This window comes from Coregonus lavaretus, assembly GCF_964263955.1.
Source record: "Coregonus lavaretus genome assembly, chromosome: 23".
Taxonomy (NCBI): domain Eukaryota; kingdom Metazoa; phylum Chordata; class Actinopteri; order Salmoniformes; family Salmonidae; genus Coregonus; species Coregonus lavaretus.
Window position 1 is genome coordinate 8006550 of NC_140010.1, and position 11914 is coordinate 8018463.

The following is an 11914-nucleotide window of genomic DNA, read 5'->3' on the forward strand; positions in this document are numbered from 1 at the left end:
TTGACCCCATCCCCTCCTCCCTTCTCCAGACCATCTCCGGTGACCTTCTCCCCTACCTCACCTCGCTGATCAACTCATCCTTGACCGCTGGCCATGTCCCTTCCGTCTTCAAGAGAGCGAGAGTTGCTCCCCTCCTCAAAAAACCAACACTCGACCCCACTGATGTCAACAACTACAGACCAGTATCCCTTCTTTCTTTTCTTTCCAAAACTATTGAGCGTGCCGTCTTTAGCCAACTCTCTTGCTATCTCTCTCAGAATGACCTTCTTGATCCAAACCAATCAGGTTTCAGGACTGGTCATTCAACTGAGACTGCTCTTCTCTGTGTCACGGAGACTCTCCGCACTGCTAAAGCTAACTCTCTCTCCTCTGCTCTTGTCCTTCTAGACCTGTCTGCTGCCTTTGATACTGTGAACCATCAGATCCTCCTCTCCACCCTCTCCGAGATGGGCATCTCCGGCGCGGCTCACTCCTGGATTGCGTCCTACCTGACCGGTCGCTCCTACCAAGTGGCGTGGCGGGAAGCTGTCTCCGCACCACGTGCTCTCACCACTGGTGTCCCCCAGGGATCGGTTCTGGGCCCTCTCCTTTTCTCCCTATACACCAAGTCACTTGGCTCTGTCATATCCTCACATGGTCTCTCCTATCATTGCTACGCTGACGATACACAACTAATCTTCTCCTTTCCCCCTTCTGATAACCAGGTGGCGAATCGCATCTCTGCATGTCTGGCAGACATATCAGTATGGATGACGGATCACCACCTCAAGCTGAACCCTGGCAAGACGGAGCTGCTCTTCCTCCCGGGGAAGGACTGCCCGTTCCATGATCTCGCCATCACGGTTGACAACTCCGCTGTGTCCTCCTCCCAGAGTGCGAAGAGCCTAGGCGTGACCCTGGACAACACCCTGTCGTTCTCCGCCAACATCAAGGCGGTGACCCGCTCCTGCAGGTTCATGCTCTACAACATTCGGAGAGTGCGACCCTGCCTTACACAGGAAGCGGCGCAGGTCCTGGTCCAGGCACTTGTCATCTCCCGTCTGGACTACTGCAACTCGCTGTTGGCTGGGCTCCCTGCCTGTGCCATTAAACCCCTACAACTCATCCAGAATGCCGCAGCCCGTCTGGTGTTCAACCTTCCCAAGTTCTCTCACGTCACCCCCCTCCTCCGCACACTCCACTGGCTTCCAGTTGAAGCTCGCATCCGCTACAAGACCATGGTGCTTGCCTATGGAGCAGTGAGGGGAACGGCACCTCTGTACCTTCAGGCTCTGATCAGTCCCTACACCCAAACGAGGACATTGCGTTCATCCACCTCTGGCCTGCTGGCTCCCCTTCCTCTGCGGAAGCACAGCTCCCGCTCAGCCCAGTCAAAACTGTTCGCTGCTCTGGCACCCCAATGGTGGAACAAGCTTCCTCACGACGCCAGGACAGCGGAGTCACTCACCACCTTCCGGAGACATTTGAAACCCCACCTCTTTAAGGAATACCTGGGATAGGATAAAGTATTCCTTCTAACCCCCCCCCCCCCCCCCCCCCAAATTGTAAAGTGGTTATCCCACTGGCTATAGGGTGAACGCACCAATTTGTGAGTCGCTCTGGCTAAGAGTGTCTGCTAAATGACGTTAATGTGCCCTTGAGCAAGGCACTTAACCCTAATTGCTCCTGTAAGTCGCTCTGGTTAAGAGCGTCTGCTAAATGACTAAAATGTAAATGTAATCAACCATCACATGTTCGAATGGTTCACCTATGGCCGGTATGGGACAAAGAGGCGCGGGGGAAATAACCTGGTTCGGTTTCCCAACTACTTGACAGGTGTGGCAAGTCCGACAGAACTGAGCCACATCTTGTTTTAAGCCAGGCCAAAAGAAATGTCGCAAAACTCGATCATAAGTCTTGGTGACTCCCAGATGTCCGGACCACTGGTGATCATGAGCGAGGGATAAAACATTTTGTCGAAAGGCTGTAGGAATCACTATTTGGTAAACAGCATTCCAATCTCCGCCAGCGTCAACATGGGCTGTCCATTTACGCATGAGGAGATTACCATCAATGAAGTATGCCATGTTTTTCTTCTTTAGCTCGTCCTCTGAGACAACACTAGAAAAACATTTAGCCAGGCTAATGTCAACCTGTTGGTTAGCGATCAGCTGCTCACGAGTAACTGGTGACTGTATGGCCTCAGCAACAAGTTCCACATCCTTCTTCCTTTCTCTGGGCTGTTGGTCAGACTGCACCAGCTTACCAGAGGTAGCACCCGAACTATCCTCTGGGTCACACTCTCTGAATAGAATCGTGTTCGACAAATCTATCACTTCACCCACTTGTCGTGCTTGAGCACGTGTGACAGCACAAGCGGGGAACACATCTGGATAACCCTGTGCCAGCTCCTCGGAGAGAGACTGGTCACTTTTATCCAATACCTCCAATATGGGTATCACCTTTCCTCCGGCAATATCGTTGCCCATTATAAATGTCACACCTTTTACTGGCAACATTGGACGTACGCCAACTCTGAACAATCCACTGACTAACTCAGAGTGTACGTTCACAAAGTGTACGTTTACAAAAAAAACAGGTAGTTACAGCTGCCAAGCTCAACACTGAACCAGACACTAACTAATTTACATGAGTAGCATGGGATAGATCCCAGACGAGCCCCCACTTTATGTTACGAACCCCGTGGCTCTAAACGTCTAGGGTGGATGGACATGAGACCCGTAACATAAATTATGCAAATTATAAGTGTGACCTGGAACAGTGAGAACCAAAAATGACACAACAACCATGAACTACCGTCAAACATAAATGGTTTATTACTAAACACACGGTAAAGGTTTGGGAAAAAGGGCTGAGCAGGACCCAAGAAATGAAACAATAGTGTAAAACCCCCTAAACTGATCTAGCCTGCCTGAAGAACCGCTAGGCTACTGCTAGTCATCCAAAAGTACAGTGGGTGGTCCGCTCAGGTCTAACTAGTGTTTTTAGACAGAATTCTTCCTACGGGTAATGTACGCCCAAGGGCAACTAGCTTAAACTCCCCTTTTCCCAGAAACACACAAAGCTACCAAACAGGGTAATCAGCAACAAAGTAAGTACACAATACACAGGACACCACAGTATCCACACTCACATAAAGAAATAGATTCTAATAAAGTTACCAACAGGGTAACCAACAACTTAGTGCGTACACAACACACAGGACACCACCGTGTCCACACTCACATAAAGAAATAGATTCTAACAAAGTTACCAATAGGGTAACCAACAACTTAGTGCGTACACAACACACAGGACACCACCGTGTCCTCACTCACATAAAGAAATAGCTTCTAACAAAGTTACCAATAGGGTAACCAACAACTTAGTGCGTACACAACACACAGGACACCACCGTGTCCACACTCACATAAAGAAATAGATTCTAACAAAGTTACCAATAGGGTAACCAACAACTTAGTGAGTACACAACACACAGGACACCACCGTGTCCATACTCACATAAAGAAATAATCTCTCTCTCAACAAACACAAGTCTGGTTTTATAAAATGGGATGTGTGATTGAACAAACGAGTAACAGGTGGTGCTATTCACAGGAATGTTCACTGATTGGTCCAATCAGCAGACACCTCAACGACCACCAATCAGGAACATACAGGACACCTGTGATTAGGGCAGAAGGAGTAGAAACACACAAAAACACAGGATACCTGTATCCGTAACAGTGTGTTACACCATCTATGTGGGTTTACCAATGCCTCTGTATGGAAAGCAGGCTATTAATAGTAAATGTGGAGGATACACATTCTCTGTCTTAAATCTCTAGGAACCTTAGAGAATATATGGCATAATGTATAGCATATAATACCATATAGAACATGCACCTCGTAATCCTACCTCATATTTCCTCCTCATCTAAGGAGAATGTTGATTGGGTTTGTTGATATTCAGAAGATCAAGTAAGCCTATACTGGGATCTAATACAAATCCGCAAATGTGATTGTTTTTCCGTGATAATTTTACAGAAAAGGGTATAGCAATTAATTTTAGTTAGAGGAAAGGTAATCTCCAGTGAGCGTTGTCTCTCATCCAAAAGTGGTGGAACTCTGCTTGCCCAATGTTCAACCTCTGTTTATACAGTTTTTAATCATAGTTGCAATAAAATAGTATATAGGAAATAACTATGCAACAAGGGAATATTTTTCATCTCTTTGAGACAGAGACAGACACACAAATCCTGAGGAGAGTCTGGCTCTTCTCCCCGTGACTCAAACCCTGAACGGCGCCCAGTAAACACAAACTACAACATGTATTATTTATCTGTTTAGCTCTGCCTGAAACACAACCAATCTTCGGAGTGCTTTTTAACATCCCTCCACGAAAGGCCCTGTGATATGTTACATTAACTTCTCCTTCTCATTCATCTTAAAATTCCAACTTTTAAAGCAGCGCAAACTTGGTTTAATGTCTGCTTCTTTCATGATGTTTTGCCGCTAAAAACAGCTAAGTAAACATGATATGTTGCATTATCAACCCTTTTATCATTTAAAATAGCAACCTTTAGATTTTAGAGAACATATTTAGTATCTCTTGAGTGTCTCTTTATAATAAGATACTTAGCATGGCCCTTTACTCTACCTGTTTTATCTTTGATTCCTGACAGGTACTCCTCAAGGGTCAGTGTCAGTCCCGCTCGTATATTTGTCTCTGATGGGCTAATTGTGTTGAGCTGATCTCAGCTCGCTTCACATAAATATTTTTATTTTTATATATTTTTAAAGTAATTTAGCACAAGGTTTCCCAAACTCAGTCCTGGGGCCCCCCTGGGTGCACGTTTTGGTTTTTGCCCTAGCACTACACAGATGATTAAAATAATCAAAGCTTAATGACAAGTTAGTTATTTAAGACAAAAATCAAAACATGCACCAAGTTTAGGAAACCCTGACTTAGCAGATGCTCTTATCCAGAACGACTTACAGGAGCAATTAGGGTTAAGTGCCTTGCTCAAGGTCACATGGACAGATTTTTCACCCAGTCGGCTTGGGGATTCAAACCTGCAACCTTTCAGTTACTGGCCCAACGGTTTTAACCTCAAGGCTACCTGCCACACTTCCAGTGTTAGGCTGAAGATGTGGAAGGAATGAGATAGAGGGCTAATGAGATAGAGCTCTAGTGTGTGAGCCTGGGGCCTGGTGAAGTCTGGGTCCTAGCCCCAATATGAAAACACTAACCTGTCATCACTCCATGTGTACTTGAAGAGGCATCACATACTCTTCATCACTGCCTGACTTTCCGACTGTTCATAAAAGGTCCCGTGGCACTTGTCACGAATGTAGGGCTGTTAACCCTGGGGCCTCTCTCTCTACTTCAGCAACCCAATCATATACTCTAGCTCCCTCCACTGTAACTCTTCCCCTTGATGAGAATGAGAATCAGTGCAGTCAATGTTGAACCTCCTTCGTGCGTGTGTGTGGGTGTATTAGTGATGGTGAACGTTCTGGACCTTTTGGCAGGTATCCTCTGATAAATCACTGGATGACAACATTGCGTGGGCGACTTGAAAGGTTGCTTCAAGGAATGTTTAAGCATTAGCTTTTCATCTCATGCTAGTGGAGAAGAAAAGCAAAATGATTATTCAATGGGAAATTGAAGACACACGGACAGAAACATACATACACGTTCCCACACAATGACTCATAGTGACATCAACACACAATTTAACATTTGACATACCTTTCACGGGTATCGGAGGGATGGTTTTTAGGCAAACCCTGTTGTCTCTTTGCATGGCGTCTGATGTATTCAGTGTGTCGAGGTGTGAACAAAGCACATGGCAAGCAGGAGAGAAGGGGAGGAAACATTCATGAACTCAGACGGGATGCTTCTCACTCACGTGACTCCCAATGCCCTAGTTCTGCTGCAACACTCATAGATAAATGAACACGTATCTTCCACCATCTTAAATATTGTCAACAGAATAGTGTGCCTGTAATGGGATGGTGTCAGTGGTGGTTTAATGCCTTGTTAAGTAGATGTGACATGTCTAAGCTCTCTGGTTATGTGTGGGTGTGGGTTGATAGGTGTTTTAAAAGACCTCCATCTGTCTTCCTCTTCTCCCTTCATCCCCACTTCCCTTATTCCTTCCCTTTATTCTCCTCACACATTTTCTCCCTTTTCTACTCCTCTACTCTCTATTCCCACTCTTTCTCACTGACCTCTCCTCCATCTCTCTCTCTCCCTCTCTCTATAGGTGTGTGGTAAACTGACCCGGCCTGGGATAGGCTAGGAGCCAGCACTGATCTGGCCTGTGATAGGCCAGGAGTCAGAGCATGACCACCAGGGCCATGATTGGCTCCCCGGGCCCCAGTGGGCTGTCCCTGTCGCTGTGGCGGTGGGCGAGTCTCTGTGGGCCGGTCCTGCTGCTGGTTGCCATGACAACCCTACTGCCAGGTTGTTGCCAGGCATGCCCTCCACGGTGCGAGTGCTCGGCCCAAATCCGTTCCGTCTTGTGCCAGCGGCGGCGCCTCACCGGCATCCCAGAGGGCATCCCCACGGAAACGCGCCTCCTGGACCTCAGCCGGAACCGGCTCCGCTGGGTGGAGATGGGCGACCTGGCGCCGTATCCGCACCTTGAAGAAGTGGACCTGAGTGAGAACCTCATCGCCACACTGGAGCCCAAAGCGTTCGCCAACCTGCAGAGTCTCCGGGTGTTACGGCTGAGGGGGAATCAGCTGAAGCTTGTACCCATGGGGGCCTTCGCCAAGCTGGTCAACCTGACCACGCTGGACCTGAGCGAGAACAAGCTGGTGATTCTGTTAGACTACACCTTCCAGGACCTGAGGAGTCTAAGACACCTGGAGGTGGGAGACAACGACCTGGTCTACATCTCTCATGAGGTATTATAATAATAATATAATAATATGCCATTTAGCAGACGCTTTTATCCAAAGCGACTTACAGTCATGTGTGCATACATTTTTACGAATGGGTGGTCCTGTGGATCAAACCCACTACCCTGGCGTTACAAGCGCCATGCTCTACCAATTGAGCTACAGAGGTATTGAGCTGGTATCCATTTCATCATTCATTTTTCAAACACTATATTGTTCCTGATCTGTCTATAACCTTTTATTGATTCTACTATGTTTCCAAGATTGGAGCTCACATCTAATCAAATTTGATTTTATTATGTTTGAAGGCCTTCTCTGGTCTGCTAGGGCTGGAGGATCTGACCATCGAACGCTGCAACCTGACTTCCATCTCTGGCCAGACGTTGTCCTACCTACGCAGCCTGGTCACTTTGCGACTACGCCAGCTCAGCATCCCCACACTGGAGGACCAGAACTTCCGCAAGCTGACCAACCTGCGGGGGCTGGAGATCGACAACTGGCCCTACCTGGAGTACATCTCCCCCCTGAGCTTCCAGGGCCTGGACCTGTACTGGCTGTCCATCACCAACAGCAACATTACCTCCGTCCCCTCGTCCTCCTTCAGAAACCTGATCCACCTCACCCATCTCAACCTGTCCTACAACCCCATTACCACCCTGGAGCCTTGGGCCTTCAGGGACCTGCTGAGGCTCAAAGAGCTGATCATGGTGAACACAGGCTTGGCTACGGTGGAGCCCCACTCCCTGGGAGGCCTCAGACAGATCCGGGTCCTCAACTTCTCCTCCAACGACCTCCAGACCCTGGAGGAGCGATCGTTCCACTCCGTCAACAGCCTGGAGACGCTGCGGGTGGACGGGAACCCGTTGCTGTGTGACTGCCGTTTGTTGTGGATCCTGCAGAGACGCAAGACCCTCAACTTTGACGGCAGGGTGCCTGTGTGCGCTGGGCCGGTGGAGGTGCAGGGGAACAGCCTCAGCACCTTCACCGATTCTGCGCTCTTTGATCACTTCACCTGCCAGAAGCCCAAGATACGCAACCGCAAGCTTCAACAGGTAAGAGTTATTATCCCACTTTGCAGTACATGTAAGCATAGTGTAATTACAGTTTAGGTACACATTGATATGTAGTATTACAGCTTCGATGCCTGTTTCAGTTTTGTACCTAATACTTAATTCATTCATTTATCCATTCATTCATTCCTCCAAGGTGACGGCTCGTGAGGGCCAGCCAGTGAGTTTCCTCTGCAGTGCTGTAGGAGAGCCCACCCCCAACATCATGTGGATCTCCCCTCAGCGCAGACTAATCACAGCCAAGAGCAACGGCCGCATCACCGTCCTCCCAGGAGGGACTTTGGAGATCCGCTATGCCCAGGTCACCGACAGCGGCACCTACATGTGCATCGCCAGCAATGCCGGAGGCAACGACACCTACTTCGCGGTGCTCACCGTCCGGGGCGTGCCGCTGGATGCCGCGTCGGCCTTCTTCGCCAACCGCTCGATGTACGGCGGCGAGTTCTTCAACGACACAAACATGAATAGCACGCGCGTCTTCCTCAAGTTCACTCTGGACCTGACCACCATCCTGGTCTCCACGGCGATGGGCTGCATCACCTTCCTGGGCGTGGTGCTTTTCTGTTTCCTGTTATTGTTTGCATGGAGCCGGGGGCGGGGTCAGCGCAAGAACAACTTCACTGTGGAGACCCCTTTCCGGAAGGCCGAGGGGCCGGCGGCGGCGGGTGGCGCCGGAGGGGCCCGGAAATTCAACATGAAAATGATATGATACGACGCAGCCAGGGGTCACTCGGGGGAGGCATAAGCACGTCCTGGAAACGTGTTTGACAAGACACACACAGCGCTGACTCGCAAAGTGAATAAATAAAGAATACTAAAATGCATACAGTATTTACACATGGCTGGTATTCACCAGGACCAGATTCGGTTTGAGTGAGAAAAAAAACATGATGACCTTTGATCTCACTGCCTCTTCCTGGTTTTACTCAGCTTGTGGTACAACTTTCCGTTTATCTTTTCAAATAAATATAACATCATCATTAACCAGGTTTCCATCCAACCTTTTTATGCCAGTAAAGTACACGTCGGATAAAACATGTCATGCCAGCCTGATGGAAAAATAACATTTGTCGGTAAACTTTCCAAATGTCGACAAAACTAAATAGGCTAGACAAGGTGGGATTTATTTGTTGGAGTCACGCGACATGTTGTGTGGTCCTCCCACTATGACTCGTCAGGAAAGCATGCAGTTTATTAGGCTACAGATGAAATAAATGATAAATTATGATACATTTCACAGGGTGGTGAAAGTGCAAGGTGATGAGCTTGATTTCCAATAAATATTGAGGGTCTTATTCTGGTGACATGATGATCGATGCTTGGCTGCTGTTTGACCCCCCAAAAAAATCTCCCTCTTTTGTCCATAATAATCTCATCATGTAGGCTATAACCACACTGTATCTGCGAGCTGTTGGCACTATGTCATCACGCAAAGCCTTTTATCCGCAACAAGTCAATTTGATGGAAACACATCTCTGGTGGGAAAATGCACATATTGTTTTTATGCAGTTTTTAGAATATTCACATGAAAATCTGTCGCCAATTGGATGGAAACCTAGCTACTGAGCTTGATAAGGGGGTATTTTTGAAAAATATATAACATTGCCATTTAGCTTGATAAGAATGATAGAAGCTAAGAATTGAGTGTGATCTCTTATTGGGTGATTACTGTGCTGTGTAATGCTCATAGTTATGCCTCTCTCACAGGAAGTGACATCACAGGAAGTGAAAAGGACTTCCTGGACGCTATGCACTTGTAGTGGTCATTGCACACAGGGCATAGTTCTGACTAGAGGGAGTACAGCTACGACCGGAAGTTAGGAAAACGGTTAGGGTTAGATAAAATGCTTTCCTAATCTGCTATAAAAACTATCTTCCGGTTGTAGCTGTACTCCCTCTAGTCACAGCCCATGGAGAGACATGGATATCAACTAATCACAGCATTTGTAGTCTTGCTTTCTTAAATTCTGCCTTTCCGAGAAATATTGCAATAGCATGTAAATATTGCAATTTAGAGTACGTTGTATAGTAATAAGATTACAGTATTGAATAAAAACAAGCCATTTTTGTAAGACATTTGGGATATGATTTCTATTTATAAGACACCATCAAGGCCACAGCTGAACTGAGGAAGGTTGTGCTGAGACAAGGACTCCAGATAGAGATTGAATCAAAGTGAAATAAACGCATGAAACCTATTTCAATTATTTGACCTAATAACATTTAAGGAAAAAAAAGATCAGAAGAAACTTTGGCCTATCTATTTGAGTTTTTGAATACCACATCATATAAACATCAAAATAAAGTATATTCTGAAAAATCTAAATTGGGCCCACTTCACTTTCAGACGTGACCGTTTGCGACAAGGTTAGCTGTGTGAGTTGGACCGAGCGCACTGGCCGACGGTTGCCATGACGGCCTGACGCCCCAAGGGTTTGTTTGAAAAGCCAAGCCCAGTGGGCACGGGCCGCATGGTAACCATGACAACCACCACAGCCCAGGGCGGGGGGGAGATGTTGGGATGGTGGGATGAGAGGAGAGGGAGTATGTCCTTCCACTAATACTACCACCCTACCACTGCCAGGAGGGAGGGATGTGGGAAGAGGAAGGTGGAGGGGAGGAGCGCAAGCCTCACCTCTATAACCTCCCTCATACACTGCTCTCTCCTACTGCCCTGGGCCGTGCTGGGGAAAGAACTGACCTCCACAGAGCTGCCAGGGGGGAGCAGCCTGGAAGTCAGGACACACTCAGAGTAATGTACTGTACTGTACTGTACAGAACAGACTCACCTTCACAAAGGTTCACACTCAGAGTCATGTACTGTACTGTACAGAACAGACTCACCTTCACAAAGATTCACACTCAGAGTAATGTACTGTACTGTACAGAACAGACTCACCTTCACAAAGATTCACACTCAGAGTCATGTACTGTACTGTACAGAACAGACTCACCTTCACAAAGGTTCACACTCATTCACACATGCGTAGGACCTTTTCTCAGGCCAACACAGAGTCATATATAGGGAAAACACACATAGATACCTATTCTGACGCACACAAACCGTTGACATTACAACATTCCAGCAACACTGCATGTAGAAACACAAATCCTGCATGAAGCAACTAATGCACAGTTTTCATTACAAAGCCATAGCATTAGAATAGATTAGTGCTGGTAGTTTTCATATCCTGCAATGGATAGGCGTATCTGTATGATACATCCACTAGTATAACGATCGTTGTTTTTACCGTTACCATCTTGTGAGCTGTCATAATGATCATAAGACCATCTGCAGTAGTTTGGCTGGGAGAGTTGCACAGTCAGTCAGATAGATAGTGAGACATCACCACTCACAACACTACAGATCTATAGTAACTAGAACGGCACACCACCCTATTACCACTCACAACACTACAGATCTATAGTAACTAGAACGGCACACCACCCTATTACCACTCACAACACTACAGATCTATAGTAACTAGAACGGCACACCACCCTATTACCACTCACAACACTACAGATCTATAGTAACTAGAACGGCACACCACCCTATTACCACTCACAACACTACAGATCTATAGTAACTAGAACGGCACACCACCCTATTAGCACTCACAACACTACAGATCTATAGTAACTAGAACGGCACACCACCCTATTACCACTCACAACACTACAGATCTATAGTAACTAGAACGGCACACCACCCTATTACCACTCATAACACTACAGATCTATAGTAACTAGAACGGCACACCACCCTATTACCACTCACAACACTACAGATCTATAGTAACTAGAACGGCACACCACCCTATTACCACTCACAACACTACAGATCTATAGTAACTAGAACGGCACACCACCCTATTACCACTCATAACACTACAGATCTATAGTAACTAGAACGGCACACCACCCTATTACCACTCACAACACTACAGATC

General features: G+C 47.1%; 1 protein-coding gene across 1 annotated transcript in view; it reads left to right on the plus strand.

Annotated features, from left to right (window-relative positions):
- lingo3b (leucine rich repeat and Ig domain containing 3b) overlaps window positions 1-9769 on the plus strand; it is an 87276-nt gene extending 77507 nt beyond the window's left edge. Inside the window, exons 3-5 of the mRNA XM_084139829.1 lie at window positions 6252-6897; window positions 7200-7943; window positions 8098-9769. Of these exons, the coding sequence (XP_083995955.1) occupies window positions 6331-6897; window positions 7200-7943; window positions 8098-8670 (1884 nt within the window). The 5' untranslated portion in view covers window positions 6252-6330 and the 3' untranslated portion in view covers window positions 8671-9769. The remainder of the gene's footprint in view (window positions 1-6251; window positions 6898-7199; window positions 7944-8097) is intronic.
- The last annotated feature ends 2145 nt before the right edge of the window (window positions 9770-11914 follow it).